General features: G+C 40.8%; 1 protein-coding gene across 4 annotated transcripts in view; it reads right to left on the bottom strand.

Moving 5' to 3' along the window:
- Positions 1 to 8,935: 8,935 nt before the first annotated feature.
- The window catches only part of Pigg (phosphatidylinositol glycan anchor biosynthesis class G), a 36,062-nt gene continuing 22,078 nt past the window's right edge, over positions 8,936 to 22,919 (bottom strand). For 3 of the 4 annotated variants that reach the window (XM_052735713.1, XM_052735715.1, XM_052735717.1), the window contains 4 exons: positions 20,585 to 20,776; positions 17,492 to 17,801; positions 15,709 to 15,872; positions 8,936 to 11,529 (listed from right to left, as the gene is read on the bottom strand). In XM_052735713.1, the coding sequence (XP_052591673.1) occupies positions 11,313 to 11,529; positions 15,709 to 15,872; positions 17,492 to 17,801; positions 20,585 to 20,776 (883 nt within the window). In that variant the 3' untranslated portion in view covers positions 8,936 to 11,312. The remainder of the gene's footprint in view (positions 11,530 to 15,708; positions 15,873 to 17,491; positions 17,802 to 20,584; positions 20,777 to 22,919) is intronic. The other variant, XM_052735714.1, reaches the window with a different exon arrangement.

Raw genomic sequence — 22,919 nt, 5'->3', positions numbered from 1 at the left:
TCTGCAACATTGGGGCATCCATCTGCAGTCTACAGGCCTAGAATATCTGACAGACTTTTCTGTGAAGCAGGATTTTCTGAAGGGCTGTCTTACCTTGTCTTCCCAAAGTTTGGCAGTCATTTTCTTTTATGTCCTGCTTGTCCAATTTGGGCAGCATACTGTCAGCAGTCAAGGCAGGAGCACTTTCTTGCCCAGTGACTAACTTTTGCCACAAAGAAAGTAAATTCCATATGGAGTTTCTTTGATGCCCATTATTTTCTCTGAAGTAGATTGGTCATGCCAGGAGCAGACATGTCTCATTGTCATAAAAAAACCCTTAGGTTAATAAAACATTTTAAATGCCATATTTATAGGTCTTTGAAGTATTTGAAGACCATCTATCTAAAATATATCTCTATATGATCTTGAAAGCACATCTAACATATCTACACATTTGATCATCATAAATGACTAATTACTGTTTCTTGATTATCCTAAATAGTTTATAAAAATAGCTTTCAAAAACTAGAATTTTGCCATATATATGTATATATATATTGAAACAGGGTTTCTCTGTGTAGCTTTGTGCCTTTCCTGGAACTCATTTGGTAGCCCAGGCTGGCCTCGAACTCACAGAGATCCACCTGGCTCTGCCTCCTGAGTGCTGGGATTAAAGATGTGCACCACCACCGCCTGGCTTTGCCTTATATTTTTAAGTGAGTTATATAAACATAATCCCTTAAACAAGAGTAGAAATATACATACAGTGTAACAAAATTGACTTTAAATTTGTATCAATAAACTAAAATCCATAGCAATGTAAAGTATTTTGAGATTAACAGTTGTTTTGGGGATTAAAGTAGATTCAATAATCCTTTTTTATTATAATTATCTATCTTTTTCCCCACCATTTTTACATCAGATCCCCCTTTCTTCTTAGAAAGAGATTAACCGTTAACAATTTATAACCAACCCCCTTAAATGAAAATAAACATTCATAATTTATTTTTGGGAATGTGGGTGTAGTTCTGTAGACTACTTCTTGTTGATTGAGGGTACTGGTAATCTTTGGGGGACCCTAAGAAAATTTTGAGAGAATGAACAAGCCCTGGGATGACCAGCAGTATACTTTGTTGATAGATATCACCTGTCAAGATTCAGAAGGTCTCCCCTGATCATACCTGATCCATATTATTCTGGAATGAATCCACAACTTCTCATCTCCTGTAGGAACAAAACTCCAAAACATTTTTGATTTCCATTTGACAAATATATATTTAATTTCTTTTTTTGGTTTTGTTTTGAGACAGGGTTTCTCTGTGTATCTTTAGAGCCCTTTCCTGGAACTCATAATGTAACCCAGGCTGGCCTTGAACTCATAGAAATCCTCCTGCCTCTGCCTCCCGAGTGCTGGGATTAAAGGCATGCACCACCACTGCCCGGCTTGATTTTTTAAAAGTAAGATAGCCCTAACGTATCTAGGTTGGTTCAATTTTGCAGTCTTGTTCATAAGCCTATGTCTGCTAGCAGCTGCCTTTTGCTCCTTATCATTCAAAAAGTTCAAAACAGCACAATAACATGCAGGATCCAGACTCCCTGTGTATTTCCCATCTCTACGTGGCTTATTCTTTTTTTTACATTACTTTACTTCTCTCTTTAAAGACTTTATTATATTATTTTAAAACTATTTATTTCTTTCTGTAACTGTCCATACCTTTCTTATTTCTTTCTTAAGCCTATGCACATTGTAAAACGCAGTGGAACCTCTAAAACACTTTGGAACCTGTTTAGAAGGTTTGTTGTTGTTGTTTAGACCTCTTTTTACTGTGTATCTTTTAGCCTTTTTATTCATCTGAGCTAAATCCACCATGTAGCATGTACCAGAGCTTGTGCTGATAGTTTAAGCATGCAGGCAGTGGCCAGGAGAATCCTCTCTGTATCACTGTCTGTGAGAGAGACTGCTGTAGAAACCCACCACACTGCTTAGCTCATGGTGACTGGCGGCCCCCTCCATCTCAAGGGCAGTCACCGGAAGACAGGTCTCTGCTGGGCTGCTGGCATGCGACTGTGAGACTAGGAAGCTCAGTGTGGCTCCATTTCTGTGCATTTAGAATCTTTTTTTAAGCTTTCTCAGATCTATGTGGATCCATGCCTAATGGTGGGTGACATTTGTAGCACGAATTCTAATTGGTCTTAATAATTAAAAACCCAGAGTCAGATATCAGGATAAATGCTGAAAGATCAGAGAAGTAACAGACCCAGCCAGTCACCTCTTCCATGACTCCTCAGATCAAAAAGGGGGCGAACTCCTGTCTCTATCCCACCTTATCACCTCCTCTTTCCACCCAGCCATATCACTTCCTGTCTGTTGTCTATATAGACCTCCAGACCTCTATGGTTAGCTAATGGCTAGCTCCACCCTCTGATCTTCAGGCAGGCTTTATTTGGTAGAGCACAAGCAAAATATCACATTAGTACCCATGCTCTTGGATCTGCAAAAAATTGAGCAAATAAATTATTTTCCTGCATAAAATACCCAGTTTTAGGTATTTTTTCATGGCAACAGTAAACACCGAGATTCCTGTTCATGGTCTTGCTTACAGTCAAGCTTTCTCCTGGGCCACATCTGGGTTGAGGGTCAGGGTGTGTATGATTTTGTTCCTGCAGGAACCAATACTGATACTGCAGGATTGCTGTGCCCAGTGAAGCTTCCTACATAGAGACACGGAAAAGGGTATTTCCTAATTCTCTCAGTCGCAGGTGTTCCTGGTCTCAGCAATTTTGTCATTTTTTTTTTGATGTTGTGAAGTGGTATCTTGTCCTCACTTTCATTCTGTAATTGTTAGTGTCTTTACTGAGCATTTAGTGTATTTTATGCTCTTTTTCTAGCTTTCAAAAATTTGTTTCTTTCCACTTGATAAGACTTCTGTATTAGTTACAGAAGTTGCTGTATTAATTACATCTTTTTTGTTGCTGTAATTTAAAAAAAATCACAACCAAAAAAACAGCTTAAGGAAGAGTTTACTTTGGCTTACAGTACCAGAGGGATAGAGTCCACAATGGCAGAGGCATGGTATGGTAGTGAGAGTAGACAGCTGGCTGATCATATTTTATATGCACACAGGAAGAGAGGGAGAGAGAGAGAGAGGAAGGGGAAGATGGGGGGAGAGAGAGAGAGAGAGAGAGAGAGAGAGAGTACCTAAAAGTTGGCCTTCAGTGACATGCTTCCTCCAGAAAGGCTCTGCCTTCTAAAGGTTCCATAGCCTTCCAAGTATTCAAATACATGAGCCCATTTATCATTCAAACCACCACAGGTTCATTGCACATTCTAGATACCACTTGTCAGTCTATTTACTGTTACTGTAATAGAATACTTGGGGTGGGGTGCTTCTTAGATCAATTAACTCATGGTTCTGGAGCCTGGAAAATCCCAGATCAAGGTAGCAGCTACTGGAGAGGGGCTTCATGCTGTTTCATTCTATGGTAGAGGGAAGAAAGGCAAGCCAACAAGAGGCCAATTTGCTGTTATCAGCAACTCATTCCTGCAAGAACTCACCTACCATATAACAACTAACTTATCCCATAATAACTAAGCGATTCTGTAATAACCCATGCCCTGTCATAATTCATTCACATCCTAAAATAAATAAAACACACACCTTACAATTAACTCAACCTTGCAATAACTAACCCATCTGAAATAACTAACCCATGCTGTGATAATCGATCTCAACAACTCATTCCTGAAATGAAGTCTTAGGGTTAGGATTAGTTCTCATGACTTTATCCCCTCTTAACATCCCATTCTTCAACATGTCTGCACTGAGAAACCCAACATTAGCCTAGGGTTTGCAGATATTTTGTTGCAGGCACAGCTGTCTTTTTATTTGGCAAAAATGAATTACATTTGTTAATCTTTTCTTTAAAGACTGTGCTTCTTGTTTTGTTCTTAAGAAATTCTCTTGATCCTGAAGCTTCCTTTCTTGTGAAATTGTTTCCGTTGGTTTTTTTTTTTTTTTTTTTTTTTGTATTTAGGTCTTTAATCCATTTAGGATTTTTCTTTATAATGTGAGCACACCTCTTATTTTATCCTTCACTATTATATGCCTATGTGTGTGTGTTGTTGGTTATTTTTACTCTTTACTCTTTTGGGGAGCCCACCACCCAGCTCCCAAATAAATATAGAGGCTTATTCTTTCTTATAAATGCCTGACCTTAGCTTGGCTTGTTTCTTGCCAGCTTTCCTTAACTTAAATTGCCTCTGGGCCTTTTCTTTTTCTTATTTCTGTAATCTCCATGGCTGGCTGTATGGCTGGGTGGTTGGCCTCTTCTTTTCTTGCTCCTTGATCTTTCTCTCTCTTTTTTTAAAGTTTCCTTTCTGTTGTATACAGTGTTCTGTCTGCATGTATCCTTGCAGGCCAGAAGAGGGCACCAGATCTCATTACAGATGGTTGTGAGTTGCCATGTGGTTGCTGGGAATTGAACTCAGGACCTCTGGAAAAACAGCCAGTGCTCTTAACCTCTGAGTCATCTCTCCAGCCCTGCTCCTTGATCTCTCTTGCTTCCTAAATTTCTCCTTCTATTTATTCTCTCTGCCTGCCAGTTCCACCTATCCTTTCTCGTACCTTGGTCATTTAGCTCTTTCTCAGACCGATCAGGTGTTTTAGACAGGCACAGTAACACAGCTTCAGAGTTAAACAAATACAACATAAAAGAATGCAGCACATCTTTGAATCATTAAAACAAATGTTCCACAGCAGAAACAAATGTAACACATCTTAATATTCCACATGTCTATCTGCATCTGTAGATATAAATGTGTCATTTGTGACCTTGTAACCTTTATTAAAAATACTATTTCTAAACTGTTCATAGCACCGTTTTCCATTTTCATTCCATATTTTTCACCAATGAAATCCAATATTCTACTTTCAAGTGTTCTTAGTGCTCCTGGCACATCCCTATATGGATGAGACTGTCTTAGACTTGATGGTGTTCCACCTCAACAGCCTGGAACTGAGTGGGTTTTAAGCTTTTGTGGGTAGAATGCTTTCTAGACAATTCAAATTCCCCATCTTTCAATGGGTCCACCTGCAGTTACTTAGATCATCATTTACATTTTATATTTTCTTGGTGCTGGTTTGAAGACTATTAATGACCTGATGTGCTGATTTTTGTAAGCATCCTTGAATTTCTTTTTAGTAATCTATTTCCCTATCACCTATGAGTAGTGATAATTCTTTCATGACTTTCAACCCCTCAGTGTGTCTTCTGGTCTCACTGCTCTTGCTAGGATCTATACACACCTGAGCAGAGAAGGTAAGTGGATGCAGGTCCAAGGTCTCTGTTAGTGGTCACAACAGATTTGCTGGGATTCTCAGTAGACACATTTAAATAAATTAAGGAATTTCTTCTGACTTTAGCCTGCTGAGTTTTATCATGATTGTTGTTAATCAGAAATAAGTATTGAGCCAAGCATGGTGGCACACCCCTTTGATCCCAGCACTGTGGAGGCAGAGGCAGGCAGATCTCTGAATTTGAGGACAGCCTGGTCTACAAAGTGAGTTCCAGTACAGCCTGGGCTACACAGAGAAACCCTGTCTAGAAAAAAAATGAAAAAGAATAGATATCGAGTCCTATCAATGTTTTTTATGTATGCATATGTGTATGTTCCTGTGGTTCAGGTGCATATAGACACGTGTTTATGAAGTGGAAATCAGAGATAAATCCTCGGCAGGCTGTCTACCTCCTTTGAGACAGGGTCTTACATTGGCCTGAAGCTCGATTAGGCTGCACTGACTTTCTAGGCAGCCGCAGAGATCCTGTCTGCTCCGCCCCAGTGGAATTGCCAACCTGACCACCATACCAAACGTTTTTACGTGGATTGTGAGGGTCAAACTCAGTCCTTGTGCTTGCAGGGGAGTGCTTCCCTCCGTTCCTTTATTTATAATAACAGAATAATGAAAAGGTACAATGTACTCTCTAGTGATGATACTCATGAAAAAATGTCCAAGGCCTGATTTTTTTAAAAAGTAATATTTTAAGCTGGGCAGCGGTGGCTCACGCCTTGAATCCCAGCACTGAAGAGGCAGAGGCAGGTGGATCTCTATGAGTTCAAGGTCAGCCTGGTCTACATAGTGAGTTCTAGAAGGCTACACAGAGAAACCTTGTCTCAAAAAGCTGAAATAATCATATTTTAAGTCTTTGAAATTTTATTTTTATTTTTTATGTGTATGGGTGTTTTGCTTGCATACATGTCTGTGCACCACATGAATAATGTGCCCACAAAGGCCAGAAGAGAGCATCAGATCCTCTGGGTCTGGAATTACAGGCAGTTATAAACTTCCATGTGGGTACAGGGTATTGAACTCAGGTCCTCTGGAAGAGCAGCCAGTACTCTTAACCACTGAGCCATCTCTCCAGCCCTGAAAATTTCATACTATGTATTTTGATTATATCCACCCCAGCTCCTCTCAGATCCACACTTACCTCCCTTCCCACACAACTTCATGTTTTGTTCCCCTCCCCCTGCCCTGCTCTTTTAAAAACCTGTTGAATTTGTGTTTCCCAACTACTCTTGGGAGTGGGTCCTGCTCTGGAGTATGGATGACCTACCAGGGGTGACTTGGTAGGTAAAGTAAGTTGACTCTTCCTCTCCCAGCAGTTATCAAATGCCAATGGGCCCTCAACCCTCAGCTACTGGTGGGACTTGGGGCCCACCTTCTCCATGTTTGGATTTCATCTGGCTTGAGCTAACAAAAGTCTCCCACCCCCTATTTCATGAAGATCCCTGACCTTTGGGGAGAGGGGTGTGATGCAGATGTTCCATTTAGGGCTGAGCATTCTGTAGTCTTAGTCTCTGCATGCTGACCAGTTTTGGGTTTCTGGGTTAATTGCCATCTACCACAAGCAGCTTCTCCGATGACTATTGAGAGATGCACTGATCTATGAATACAGCAATACGTTATCAGGAATTATTTTAACCCTATGTCTATTTAGTAGAATAATAATAGTAAGTTCTCCCTTAAAGACCATGACCTGTTTAGCCACAAGTTCTATGCCTCATCACTGGCACCAGGTGTGGGTTTCGTCTTATGGAGCATGCCTTAGATCCGTTCAGAAAACAGCTGGTTACTCCGGGAACACCCATGCCACTCTCGCACCAGGGCCTATCTGGCCAGACTAGTCATTACTGTGGCTTTCAGGGTTCACAGCTGGGTGAGACTCATGGCTTTTCTCCTTTGATAAAATGCATAGCACCTACCAGCACTATGAAGGCTAGTCAGCAGAGACAAAGCCTTCAGGTCAGTGCCCACTTGATTTCTCAGTGTTTATGACTCAAGTATGTGGTGTCATCAGCAATGGGATCTTACCATAAGGTTCCAAGTGATAACTAACAGCAATGGCAATAGCCTGTTATGTTGGGGAGTTAAGTGGGACCCCATTTGTTAAGACCTGTATTTTAAGTTATTCTGGTTGACATGAAGAAGAAAAACTATTTTGGGGTAAGGAAATGAACCAACAGGAGAGGGGGAGGGAGCAAAGAAGAGCAAAGGGATGGATAGGAGGGAAGCACAATGACATACATCGATAGAAATGTCATAATGGAAACCATTATTTTATAGGCTAAGAAAGTAATTAAAGTAAACTGTACTATGAAAGCATAGCTTAAAGATTAAATACTGAATTCTCTCTAAATTTTGTATTTTATGTTTAGATTAATGAGTTAAAAAATTCTTTAGCCCAGTTTTACAGGAAATTTCATGACAAATGGGCCTAATTCTGCATCCCCCCATCAACACACACGCCATCACCACCCCTTATCACAAACAGTTAATAACACCTGGTTTCCAGGAATTGTAATAGTAAAGATGAGCTTCTGACTAGGAGTTTGAGGCCAGCCTAGTCTACATAGCAAGTTCCAGGTGAGCTAAGGCTACATAGAGAGACCTTGTCTCAAAAAAGAGAAGAAAATAATTTTTTATCAGGGCTGAAGACATGGCTCAGGGGATCTGAGTTCAATTCCCAGCACTCATATCAGGTGGCTCAAAACCTTCTGTAAGTCCAGCTCCAACAGACCCAATACCATCTGGCCTCTCCAGGTACGTACACTCACATGCACAAATCCACAAGCTACATGTAATTTAAAAAATAATAAAATGTATTAAAAAGCAAGCAAACAAACAAAACTTTTTATCATTCTACCTCAATCTCTCAAGTGCTGGTATTACAGACATATATCACCACACCCAGCTTCAGAATTATTTTATATATCACTGTTCACAAGATTAAAAAGCGTGTATAGTGCATTCATGATGTACATGAAGGGACAACTGAGATGCATTTGTTTCCTTTTCACTACACTGAAAGAATAAGAAAGAAAACAAAACTATTTGTATTTTTTCACCTACCTCTTCCTCCTACCTAAAAATGAACTTCTCTGCTACTATTTCCAAAAGCCTTGGATTAGGTAAAGCAATGAAAAAGAAGCAGAAATATGAGAAAAATGCAAGGGTCTCAAGCATCAAAGAAGGAGGAGAAAGCCAACCTGATTTGGAAAGGGAGAGGAGTCTATTGGGCCCACAAGGAGATATCCATGCCCTATGCTTTCTAAAATACCAGGGTATAGAAAAACTTAAGTTAGTTGAATACATGGATCTTTTAGGAAAGCTGATCTTGAAGGACCTAACAATTAAGAAGTGGGTTTAGACACTGAACATATCAGAATAGCTATGCTTAACTGAGGCAAACTGGATAAGCCTTCTCCAATTTTCTGGTTATCTCATTGTTCATGGAGGCCTTGCCCATAAAAGCCTGGCTTCAGGTCTTGCTGCTAACTTAGCATGGGCAAGGTCTTAAGTTTGACTCCTAACATTTGCCAAAAAAAAAAAACAAAACCAAAACCCCCGCAAAAAACCAACCAACCAAACAAACAAAAAACCCACAAAAGTAAATGTCATGGTGTTATGCAGCTTTTTTTTATTGAAGTATCTATGAAATTTTAATGTGTAAACAACAAAAAATCATATTGTTTTCTCTAGAAAATAGTGAAACTATAATAAAATTTTTTATGAAAGCAAATATATTGTGGATTTTTCTTTTCCCTTTTATACTTACAAGCTATATTATATATACTTTAGTATATATACACACTTACCCCAACTTACCCTTTTAAAATACTTTAAATTTAGTCTTTAATAATTTCATACATCTATATAATGTATTTTGATCATTTTTATCCTCTGTCCCTCTCTTATACTCCCTCTACTTCCTCTGGAACTCTTCTTCTCAACACATCGTCCTCTGTTCATGTATGTTTTTCCTAATAACACAGAGTTTAATTAGGGTTGCTTATATGTATATGTGGTTATTTACCAGATCATGGACAACTTATTAGTAGCTGTATCTCTGAAGAAGAATGACTCCTCCTCAAGTATCCACTAATTGACAATAGCTCCTCAGCTAAGGGTGGTACCTCAAGTGCTCCCTCCCTATCCATGTGAGAATGTCAAGGACCTCAATCTTGTGCAGGTCTTGGGTGGGTAACCACAACCACTATGGTTCCTGAGTACAACAGCTATGTCCTTTGCAGAATACGGAGTTTCACAACACCCCTTCCCATTCTCCAACCCTTGCATTCCTTCTGTTTGGTCTTCCACAATGTTACTTGATTCTTGGTGCGAGCGTGTGTGTGTGTGTGTGTGTGTGTGTGTGTGTGTGTGTGTGTGTGTGTGTGTGTGTTACAGATGGTCCACTTAGGACTGAGCATTCAACAATCAATTATCCTCCACATTTTGACCAGTTATAAGTCTCTGCATTAACCACTGCCCACTGCAAAAATTATAGCTTCTCTGACCAAGGTTGAGAGCAGCCCTAATTTTAAACATAAATATTTAAAAAACAGTGTGATAACATCTCCATCTTGTAAAACACTAGTAGGTTTTCTCGTAGAGCCTATGACCTTTCTGGCCATGGGCTTTTGACCAGGTTCACAGCATGATGTAGAAGAGGCTTCACATCCAATCATAAAGTAGTTGTTGCCACCATAACATCTATGCCACTACTGTATTAGAGGCATATCTTGCCTGGCAGGTCAGTTTTGTGTCAGCAGGTCCATGGTGATGTAGAAACAATTCTACCGGCTCAAGATAGGCCTGCTAAATATGACATGATTGAAAGATATTTAAACTGTGAAAAAGAAGACCCTAGCCGGATCATCAGTTTAACCTGCACACACAGACAACCTCCCTTCCTCCATTTTAGTCCAACTAACTTGGAAGAGCTAACATCTGCAACCAGGCACAGTAATGCACACATGTAATCCTAACACTTGGGAGGCTGAGGCAGGATCAAAAATTTGAGGCCAACTTAGGCTACAGAGATCCTGTCTCAAATAACAACAACAATCAATAAAACCCTATATACCACTTGCCAATTTTTGTTTTGGTATCAAAGCACAATATTTAAGCTGACAGAGAAGAGGCAGTATATGCCACATTTTTCCAACCACAGGTTTGAGTGAGGTTGGTTTTCTTATTTTTCAAACATAAATCACAATGTAGATCAAATGTAGATTCCAACTATCTTCAACTGAGTGGGTCATTTAAGACATCTGCAAAAACATAAAAACAATGCTATTTTTCTCACTAAATGTTTTTTGGAAAATAGTTATTTTGTTATATTAATGTGCAGTAGTTTTTATTGGAGGTGGGAGTTAGGACAAGGTCTTCCTATGTAGCCCAAGCAGTCTGGAAATCATAGTATTCTTGATTTTGCCTTCTTGAGTACTGGTATTATGTAAGTGTGTTCTACCTTGTCCACCAACAGATCATTTTTAAATAAATAATGTCTTGAAATGATTAGTTTTCATTTCAAATGCTATCAACATTGATAAACATAATCCACATAAACTGAAACATTTTGGGGACCTCTAGTTTAAGAGCTCTTAGGAGTGTGAGATCTTTGATGCAGCCCCTGCAGCAGGCACACCTTTTCGCACAGGGCTCCTGGGCTCTCTGAGATTAATACATATACTGATAAAGTCCAGAACTTTGTTTCCATCAATTTAAACATATATAGTCACAACTCACCCAGAGAAAATTAAAATCTCAGAGTGGCTGTAGATAGGGAAAATTTGATACTTAAATATTTAAAGTGGTCTTTTATTAATCTACTATTTAATTTCAATCCAAGTAAAATTAAGTTATCCACTAATTTCATAGGCTTCACATCTCCCCCCACCCCCAGAATGACCTCGAATGGAGGCAGTTTCAACATTCAAATCCATGATGCAGTGACTGAAAAGTACATCAGCTCCAAGTATCTGTCTCCACCTACGCCCTTGTGTGGCGCGTCTGGTCTGTGGCAGTGAATACTGCGCAAAGGGCAGCCGTGATGAGCAGATGCATTCCTTCGTAGAGAAGCTTTGGAGAAAACACACTCCATATGAATAAGTGATAGCGCAGAGATGTCACCAGAACAATGTATGCGGCAACTGGGACGGAACAGATGAGGGCATAGCAGAAGCAAGCGCGGCTCAGTGCTGAACCACTATCAACAAAACAGAAGACACACGTCAGGGCGGGCCACAGGACACTTCATTTCTACTTTGAAAATAACAATGAACATTCTCGCTTCTGGACTAGAGCATACACAATCTCTCTTCCGTGTACTTGTTGGGTCACTGGACACAGTGATAACGTCCTACAGGTGTACAAGGAAAGGTAAAACTAGGCTGGTGAGATGGCTCTGTGGGTAGAACGGCACGTGCTGCTAAGCCTGACTATCTGAGTTCAATCCCTAGGATCCACATGGAAGAAGAAGAGGAAAACTAACGGGAAAATAAACCAACAAGTTGTCTTCTGACCTAAAGTGAATCTCACACATACACACACACGCACGCACGCACGCACGCACCAAACAAATAAATGTAATGAAAGAATTAAGGCTAGGAAATCTTCTTTTAAAAAGGAGAGGTAAGCCGGGCGGTGGTGGCGCACGCCTTTAATCCCAGCACTCGGGAGGCAGAACCAGGCGGATCTCTGTGAGTTCGAGGCCAGCCTGGTCTCCAAAGCGAGTTCCAGGAAAGGCGCAAAGCTACACAGAGAAACCCTGTCTCGAAAAAAAACCAAAAAAAAAAAAAAAAAAACAACAAAAAAACAAAAAGGAGAGGTAAAACCTAATAAATATAAAATAGAGCACAAGCATTTCTGTGAAGAACAAAAACAGTTAATTTAATGAGAAAGGCAACATCTGCCCTGCAAGCTCCTAGAAATGCGTCTAAACACTTCTAAACCACAGGAGCCCCACTTCCTGCGGAGGTATGTCAGTTACCATACCGTATTCCTAAAAGTCACTGTCTCTATCTTCGTATGCTACAGGGATCACTTGGATGTGTGCACAGTGAAAGTTGCCTTGTGACCGGGGGTGGGGGGTGGGGGTGGGGGGGCATGCTCCAGAAAAACCAGGCAGTAATGTGAACTGAACATGTCAGAAAGGCCACAGACGACAAGACATAGCTCCTAACAGGGTTATAGGTGAGGCAGCAAAGACGGAGCTTGTGGTAGACCTGGGAAAACCTGACTTTGAGGATTTGTAGGCTGCATACAGGTCCTTTCACAATAATCAGAGGCTATGGATGCGATGTAGAAGCTGGGACCATGGAATTTATAAATCTGGGATTAGCACAGACTCATGAGAATTTTTATTTATACTTCTGCAATGCTTGTATTGATGGTTTAAAAGCAAAAGGAGTGGTTCCTATCTCGGGAATGATGTGCCTGAATGTAGAACATGAGCAGCAAGACAATGGCAAGTGTGTGCACATGGTTATTTGTGCATTGAGTGTACCTGGGTGAGTGTGTTCTGTAAGGCATGTTCTGTCCTGTTGATCAGCAGCTCCACCAGGTGCCACTTTAGGACATCCTCCCAAAACATCTGTTTCCATGCTCCTTATCCACAGCACCTCAGTGGCCAAAAGACAAAACTGTTCTGAGCTCCAGATCCCTCGTTTTCGGTGTTACGGGTGGACAGCTTAAGCTAACCTCTCTTCCACAACATCACCTCAGTCTTCACTGGCTTCTCATCTTGATCTTGGCACATTTTCTCCTGTTCAGTTCCCCAACTGTTATATCACATTTAACCCCTTCCATGCAGATGGCCCCAGTACTTCCTCTGTTTTACTCCCATGCTTGAACTGCTAGTTCCCACTTGGTACCCAGCCCAAGTGACTGCAAATGCCTCATGAACAGCGCACCAGTGTACCAAAAAGTACACACTCGGCATAAGCCTTGTGGATAAAGGGCTTTGGCTGCCCCTGTCTAGGGCCTAGACAGGTGCTGTGGGATGTTCTGTATAGCAAATGTGTTGCTGATTGGTCAATAAATAAAACACTGATTGGCCATTGGCTAGGCAGGAAGTATAGGCGGGACAAGGAGGAGAATAAAGCTGGGAAGTGGAAGGCTGAGTCAGAGAGACACTGCCAGCCGCCACGGTGACAATCTTCATGTGAAGATGCCGGTAAGCCACGAGCCATGTGGCAAGGTATAGATTAATGGAAATGGATTAATTTAAGCTGTAAGAACAGTTAGCAAGAGGCCTGCCACGGCCATACAGTTTGTAACCAATATAAGTCTCTGTGTTTACTTGGTTGGGTCTGACGGCTGTGGGACTGGCAGGTGAGAGAGATTTGTCCTGACTGTGGGCCAGGCAGGAAAACTCAAGCAACAGACAGGACATCTGTGCTGAAGCAATGATCTACCAAATGGATCTTCTTTCTTAGCTGACATATAAGCCCATATTACAGTGGGTTTCCACATGGCATTGCCTTGTGGAACAGTTCTTAGAATTATTCATGAAGAATATTGTGCATATTGCTCCTATAACACTGCACTGGATTTCAGCACCATTGAAAGCAGGCAGTCCCCATCAACCACAACTTCCAGATTCTGGCCCCAACAGCCTCATGTGTGGGTTGTATAATTTAAGATGAACTTTCTACAGACTGCATCAAAGTGCAGGCATGGAACATCTATAGTTCAGGCATTCCTTGTCCTTAGGAAATTTACAGTTTGACTAAAAATTGTTTTCTCCCCCGATAGCAAAGTATCAGCTTATGGAAGGTTCTGTTTCTCTCAACAACCCAAATGTGGTTTGCAGAGGAGGATGCTTTTCTTTCTGGCTAAGGTCACCACAGTTTCTCGTCCAGCTTTTGAGAGCTTTCTGTAGTTAAGCTTGAGCTAATAACTAATGCTTGAGCACCTTTACCTGAGGGAAATGCAGTACCAGTGAACTAGTGGGTCATTCTAGTCTTGGGCTTGCTGAGCTCAGTGCTATCTGGGTCCCTCAATGGAGGTGCCAACAGGAGGTCAGATATGAGTCTAGAGCCAAGAAGAGAGCCTGGGCCATGGACATGAACTTGGAGATCTCAGAGCTGGTCTAGGAAGTAAGTAGACAAGATGGACTGAGGACAAACCCATGAAAGAAGCCAAGGAATAAAGCCAGAGGAGAAGCAGAACCATAGATGACACCAGCAAGAACAAGGGTATGTACCTGCAGGTCGCTGTGGTAAGCAGGAGAAGCATGGAGACCTCCCAAGAGGACGCATCCCTGACCGACACCACAGCAAGAGTCGCTCTTCTATCACAAGCAGGAGGGACTGGGGACTTGAAAGCCCCAACCTCACCTCTAAGCCTAGGACATGGGGCACGAAAAGACTGGGACCTCCAATCACAGTAAGACAGAAGAGGTTCTGGCTGATAGAGCTGCGCCCATCCAGTGTGTGAGAGGCTGATCCAGTGTCACAGAAAGAGGCTAGCTTTCTATGATTAGGCACATTAAGAAGTAAACAGGCACAGCTGGGTCCAAGAATAGATGGCTACTAGCAGTGGCTGTGAACATCTAGACAACTCTGAGCCTCTCATGAAGCCTTCTTTCAGAGAGGAACCACACACAAACCAACAACCGAAGCAAAAATGAAATAGTAGGATACTGTAGAGAAAATGGCAGGGACAGGTTGGAGCATGTTGAGCAAGCCTGAAGAGCTATATATACCCCAAGTGGCAAGCTTGAGCAAGCTGGATCCTGGGAAGGGCCTCCATGCTGCTGGAGGGCATAAGAGCCTCGACTGGCTCAGGCAGATGGTGACTGACTGACTCCGAACCTGTACAGTCAGCAACTCCTCCTAGCGCATTCTTCCTGAATCGCCAAAAGGGTTTTTGGAGGGCAAGAGCCCATGTCTTTTGTCTCCCTGCCCTCAGAATAGAAGAATGAGCACGAAAACACTAAGTGGCTCAGAGCTGAGTGTGGAGTTTCCCAGTCCCTATTCCCAATTCCTGACTGTGATTAGAAGAGTGTCTCTTGCCATGGGACATCTGCTGCTGACCTCAGTGATCATCTCTTCCTGCTGACCTCAGTGACTGCACATTTCTTAACTTTGCCAGTGATATCTGGCTTTGCTCCTTGTCTGGTTTTGCTACACAGCTTTCTTTATGGTTTTTTTCTTCTTGTGTGGTTTGAACTGAAAAATGAAACCTGATCAACGGAGTCCCTTATACCTGACTGAAACCTTTGGTTCATGAACTGCATTTCTTATTTAAGGAAAAGAAAATCAATAAAAGGATTCTCTAACTTTTGGAGTTCAGATGCCTTGTATATAAAATAACGTTATTATTCTTAAAAACTGACAATCTGAAATCACATTTGTTCTGAAAGACAAAGTAGGTGCCTTACTTGCTTTCTTCTGAGCTCAGGAAGTGCACAAGGTGGCTGGCCCAGAGCACAGGCCCCACATATGTTCCAAACACTGTGAGGAATGTGGCTGGAACTTCCATGTAGGTATCTAAGCCCACAAAGCCTGCTGAAATGTCAATGGTGGCAATGTTGTTTGAGTTACCCTGGAACACAAAAGAATAAGGTTGCTCTTTCCATATGTGAGCATGGATACATGATCAGAGGAGCAGGAGGCATTGATCATAGCCAGTCATCTAGCTACTGCTTAGGTCACTGGGCTGCCTCTGGATGGGTCCTATTTCTCTAGACCCAGAAAGTAGCAGAAAATTACCTATAAAGAATGAATCATTTGAAGAATTTTGCATAATTCAATCTTCTGACTGACCACAGAAATCTCACACCTTCCTCCAGACATAATGACTGCTCTCAAGACAAATACATGGACCTTTCCTTGAGGACCTCTGCTTGAGGATGGTGTATGTGGTCCTCAGAGGCCCACAGAACACATCTCCTGGATACTGCCATACTGGTAATTGTTAGTAAACCACTTTTATACTGCAGCCAAGAGGTTAGCTATAGCCCAGACCCGTTGAAATGCAACATGGGACATGGGGATTCATGCCACACAGTATACAGGCTGGTGACTATCTGCATTCTACTAATTATATCCCTGTTCCCAAGCTATTCACAGGTCTTAAGTCTATTATGGGTGAGCCCTACTGATCCATGGTGGAGACCAAGGTAGAAAGAGTCAGGAGGGCTAGATCACCACAGCAAACTAAGCACAGGGCTGGTCTTGATCTGGTCACAGTACTTAAGGAACTATAGATTCTTATAATTTAATGCAACCACTCTTGGCCTTTGGTGACAAAAGGACAAAAAAAGGCAAGCTATACAACCTAGAGCTGATTCATGGGTAACGCTGGGGACATATGAAACTAAGAACAAGATAGGAACAGGGAGGAGACTGACCTGTCAGGACAAGATAGATAAAGAGGAGAGGTCAGTACACATAGAAGAGGTGAAGTGGAGTTGTGAAGGAATCTACAGTAAGATTTATATATATATATAATTTATCCTCCCTGGGGTTGCTGGGAAGAACTAGATCCTTCTATGGCCCACTATCTGCCCAGATATCGTTCTACACAACAAAACTAAGGCAGGCTTGGGTTTTGGATAATGGATTTTTAAATAAAAGGAATAAGTCCTATAATCCTCCAGGCCTTAGAGGAATAATAACTGTGGAGACACCCAATGGTTCCCAGTGTGGAAAGCCTTGATACCAGGGACAAAAGTACATGAAGTATAATTACTACATTCCTAAAACAAAACACATAAAAGACTTAATGTGTTTCCTTTACTGTTTATAATAAATCAATTCCTAACTAATCCTTCCTGCAAAGCAACAACCCATTGTCTTATGGATATCTAGATGCATCCACATAGAGCATGTCTTTTTTGTTTTTTTTTTTTGAGACAAGGTCTCACTGTGTACCTCTGGTTGGCTTCCAACTAACACAGATCTGCCTGCCTCTGCCTTCCCAATGCTAGAATTAAAGGCATGCACCACTATACCTGGTCAAGCATGCCTTTTTAAAATGACAAACTGTACTTTATCTAATAAAATCCACACAAGATTTAAGTATAATTTTCCATACATTTTCAGTTCTCACACGGAACACATGTAACTTTCCATCTTACAACATTTTCAGAAAGAAAAACTAAAAGATACGTGACATAAAAAGTTACTGGCCTTCTACCCATGATAATAATGAAAACCTACCTGAAAATAGAAGAATGCTTGACCAAACCAATAATGCATTACAGTGATCTCAGCTGCACCGTGTCTCAGGGGCTTCCAGATGAACGTAGTCATTATAGTCTGAATCAAGAGACTAAATGCTAACACTGGAAGATTGTGTGGTCTCAGGAGCAATGCTGCCAGAAGAACTAACCCACTGTGTATCTCCCACAAGCCTACAGTCTTGGCTTTGAAGTCTGTTGCAATGACTTGTGCTTTAAGTAGATCTTTGGTACCCGTGAACAGAATGCCAAGGACAAATACATAAACAAAACGAGCTTCAATAATACCCCTAAAAAAAAAGCAAAACATGTTAGATTCATTTGTATCATCTAGAAAAATTCAAATACATATTTTTCCATGTAAAACATGTATCTAATTAGAGAATGCCTAAATGTAACAGTATAGCTAAACAAGCTCTGACTGATTTAAAAAAAAAAAAAAAAAAAGCATGTCTACTTCTACACATGTGCCCTTAAGGAGCAGCCAGTCAGGCCAACAGGCATATGCTGGAATGTACTGTCCTGATGAAGTTGACTTTGAGGAAAACTTGCTTATATGGTCCAAGGATCACCTGATAGCAAGACCCAGAGCTATGCCCTTGGAACATGCCAAGAAAATCACCAATCCACTTTGCACAGTTAAATGAAAAAGCATTGTGCCAGTCGGAGACCTGAGTATCCGAAATTTCCTAAGTTCAAAACAGTAACTGCAATTCAGCATGTTCAATTGCAATTAAATGGATTTAAAAAGAACTTGCATGTTGACATGTATAAAATGGACAATGCTGGTGTGCAGTGACCCAAACTGTTTAGTTTGGGCTCTGTTCTGTTGTTTGGACAATTAACACTCTGACAACCTCATTATTTGTGAAAACAGAAATGATTCCTACACATCACATGGTTATCCTAGGAAATATATATGGGGAAAAAAATAGACATAAGTATTGGCACTCAGTAGATGCTTAGTGATATTAAGTACTGTTATGAACTGAGTATCTTAGCACTCAATTTAAGTATATAAAGGATATAAGTTATAAGACTATGTCTAAATAATTTCTTCTTTAATATATATTCCTAAAATATGTTTTTTAAAATATATTTTATAAAAGATGTATTTATATACTTTAAGATTGTCACTTACTGGTAAAGTGTGTGGTGCATACTTTTAATTTCAGCACTGAGGAGGTAAAGGCAGAGACAGTCTATGAATTTGAGGCCAGCCTGATCTATATAGTGAGTTCCAGGCCCAGGCTACATATCCTAGTTTAAAACAAACGAACAAAACCAAAAACACCCAGGTTTGATTTCCCAGCACCCACATGGTAGTTCACAACTGTCTGCAACTCCAGTTCCAAGGGATCCAATGCTCTCTTCACAGACATACATGCAGATACACCAATACACATAAAAACAAGTTAATTAATTTACAGAAAAGATGGTCACTTAAATACTAAGTAAATAAATTTTAAATAAATTACCAACACAGCATTATATCTGTTTTAAAAATGAATTTCATGTATCATACTGTCTTACAACATTTTATGCATTAAAAACATTCTCATTTATTATGATTATTTTAATTCAATGTTGACACTGTCTCTTACATGTGGGGCAGTGTGGCACTGGCTGAGGAGCTGGGGTCAAGTACCTAGCACACTCCTGACCATATGTATCCTAATGTAAAAGCTAAAGACAAGTCCATGTGGTTTCTAATAAAGCAGAATACAGCAAATGTCAAAGCCATCAAAATGTTTCAGAGAGGAAGCCCTGTCCCAGTAGGTAACACCAGGCCACTAGACAGGAAAGAACAATAGGAAGAGCATCTGGATAAGTTCCCAGACCTGACCAGTCAGTGCTTTTCATTCCTACTGCTTTAATTTGACTTTCAATCTAAGACATGCTTGGGCTTCTGAGTGGAGAAGAAAGGAAAGGTTCAAGGCAAAGTGTCTTGAATACTTGGCGAATGTAAAGTAGATGTAGAACCAGATAGATCAGGGTCCAGGATGAATTCAGAATTTGAGCACTTTTGGAACCAGGTGGATCTGAAACCAGTGTAGTGTATTTTAAAAAAATCAAGATAGACAGGGTGAGGGATGAATGCATTTTATAGGAAGAAGGAGCATGTTTAGAGGAAAGGCACACTGGCTATCTTCTAGTCATCTACAAAAAGGCAAGCTGCTTGTAAGCAGAGAAGAAAGTAAGGGGATCATAGTCTTGAGATGAATAATGCAGAAATCAAATGTATAGAGCTGGGTGGAAACAAGAAATGAATTCATATACTGCACTTGGAGATTAAACAAAAACCCCAAATGTAATATACAACCATCTGCCCAAAGTTCCAAATTCCAAAGCCAAGAAGAGCCTTTGTCTCTACAAAATGTCACCAGTCTCAATCACCATCTTCTTCCTGTTCCCTGTATCTTATTGCCTCAGCTGAAGGCCACCACACTACTGTTACCTGCTGCAGAAACCTCGTATCATCCCATACCTATCAGCAGATGATTTCTGGTCAGCCCCTAAGTCTCTGGCTACAGCCCTTGGCTCTCAATACTTGTTAATTCTAGATACTTGTAAGGAACTCAAATGAGTAAAAAGTAAGGCCACAATCTACACATGATCTTGGGTCCTAAATATGACAATTAATATTTTATTAACTTAAGTCATATACAAAAATAGTTTGGTAAGATGGCATCATGTAAGAGTTTGCCTACTGCTTCACAATACCCTTCTGTGTTCTATGAAAACTTACTGCCTCACAGTTACAAGATCCTACCAGAGCTTCAACATATCTGTGAGGGTTGTCCCAGTACTGATGAACAACTACAAATTATTTATTTCTTCAACTACAAATGCTATTTCAAAGAACATGAGGGTGTCTTATTTCTGATGGCTCCTCCGATTGTATTCTTGAGGTACTTTTGAGAACGGATAAAACCATACCAATACACATAAAATAATAAATAAATTATTTAAAAAAACTAAACCCCAGTATTGTAAGGATTGGCATGGCATTTTTTAGTATAGAAAACACTGAAACATATAAAAGCAAACTTTGTGTCTCTAGTTCACTTACTTTGAAATGCCTTTGTTGTCTGGTTGCCATGGGAACAGTACAATTCCAGTGGCTGCCCTGTAGCAGAAGACACCCAGCAGCCCCAGTGCTAAGGCTGCCTTGGACACAAGGGAGCACCCATTTTGAACCAGCATGAAGATCACAGCCAGAGAAAGGGCAGCCAGGCCTGAGAGTTGTACTTTGTGGTCAGAGCTGAAATAAGAGAGAAAATGCCCAATTACTACCAATGGAACTGATGATTTACAATTATATTGAAGGGCTTTAAAAGAAATGTATTATAGATGATTTTTCAAGAAAGCCAGAAAACAAAACAAAAACTAAGTTCTTAAAACATCACAAAGACTACCATGCTGAGATCTCATTCACTTCTTACTCTTAAGATGGTCTCAGATGCTGGTATTAGGTATAAATAGTTCTGTCCTCCGGTATCCTCGACTTACTTCATCCTCACCCTGGCTCTACTGCTTTCTCATACAGCTCAACTCTCTTGGCCCTAGCTTCTGACAGATGGCTGTCCCGTTGAGCAGAGGTGCATAGGCAGTGCTATGTGTAAAAGAATTCTCATTATTTACACAGTCCATGCTCATAAAGCTTAGATAGTTAATAGTTGTTAAATACATATTCTGGAAAGCTATACATAGAAATGGGAAAAGACTTCAGAAAATGTGAGTGAAACTGGGCATGGTGACATACATCTGTAATCTTGACAAATTAGAGGCTTGGGTATAAGATCACAAGTTTGAGTCAGCCTAGGGAAGAGGGAGGGAGGGAGAAAGGGAGGGAGGGAGGGAGGGAGAGAGAGAGAAAGAGAGAGAGAGAGAGAGAGAGAGAGAGAGAGAGAGAGAGAGAGAGAGAGAGAAAACAACAACAAAAAACAAAGAAAAACAAAAACCACCCAGAAAATGGCAGAAGACAGTTGTGGCTGTCAGGACAGGAAGAGATGATTTAAAACTATAGGCCTCACCCTGGAGGTCTCTGTTGTACTTTAAATTGCACATCCTAGGCATCCCACTGGATTGTTGTATACTACCATAGAGAAGTGGTATTTAACTAAAACAGCTTTGGAATGGACAGCTAACAGGACTTAAAAAATGGCTCTTTACAACTTGAATGACCCAGCAATGACCCAGGAAACAGTACACTAGAGAAGACATGCAGGACACACATGCACCAAATGCTTCAATTTTTCAGAGAAAAAACAAGAGTCCATTATGTTCTTCTAAGACTGGAGCTCCTTAGCATATTAACCACTTCATATACCTGGGCTGAGGAGATATGGCCTATCACCAGGCCCTGTTCCCTCTTAGTTTCCTGAACTCCAAAATGAGGACCACATAGTGCTGTTTCTCCAGGCCTGTTGTGCAGGCACATGGTAGATACTACAAAGATACCAGTTCTAATTGTGGGATTATGAAAGTTTGATAACTTAGTTAATACTTAGGGGAATTCTCCATGAGAGTCTCTGGGTTAGAGAAAGCAGAGTCTTTCTTTAATGCCCACATCCAGGTTGACTGTGCACTTGAAAGGTCTTGGGAATACCATTTAGTTTTGTTTCTTCACCATACAGATATAAAATCATGCCACAGTATCATTGAAATTTCCCAAGCACTAGCAGGAGTACTTCCGACCCTCTGCATTGCAATTTCACACAGTTCTGCAACTGTTTGTTCCTCTGAACACTTTCATTTTGTCGTTCATCTTTTACTTTAGTTCGAGTCTTTGTTGTCAGACAATTAAAAATTAGAACAGTCTGTTCTTGACGTTGTCAGACTCAGTTTCTCCCATTTACTTCAAGTCTCTTCTTTTTTTTTTCAAGACAGGGTTTCTCTGTGTAGCTTTGCACCTTTCCTGGAACTCACTTGGTAGCCCAAGTTGGTCTCAAATTCACAGAGTTCCGCCTGTCTCTGCCTCCCGAGTGCTGGGATTAAAGGCTTGAGCCACCACTGCCCGGCTCAAGTCTCTTCTTAAAAGCCTCCACCTACCCCCATCTACATCTCTTCCTGGCTCTGCAGCTTCAATAGAAGGCTCAGGAGATGTTGAGAGGTCTGCTATACACTTTGCCTTCTAAGAGTGGAGAGAGAGAGGCATGACTGAAGAGAAAGGAGAATCAGAAGATGTTCCAGAGACCAGGGCCTTTTGCTGACTGACCTTGTCCTCTTGTCCACAGGTAGCAGTGTAGAATGAACCACCATGGACTTGAATCCCAGAATTACATCTTTATCACAATGATCATTTTAAAACTCACAGGTTCTCAATCATTAACAATTACTCTGATTCAGCATTAATAAACCAAATCTATTAAGTTAGCCTCTTTTCAACTTCATGGGGTATATTT

This window comes from Peromyscus californicus, unplaced genomic scaffold (genome assembly GCF_007827085.1).
Source record: "Peromyscus californicus insignis strain IS unplaced genomic scaffold, ASM782708v3 Scaffold_13__1_contigs__length_99412109, whole genome shotgun sequence".
Taxonomy (NCBI): Eukaryota; Metazoa; Chordata; class Mammalia; order Rodentia; family Cricetidae; genus Peromyscus; species Peromyscus californicus.
This window is presented reverse-complemented; position numbering and strand designations above follow the sequence as displayed.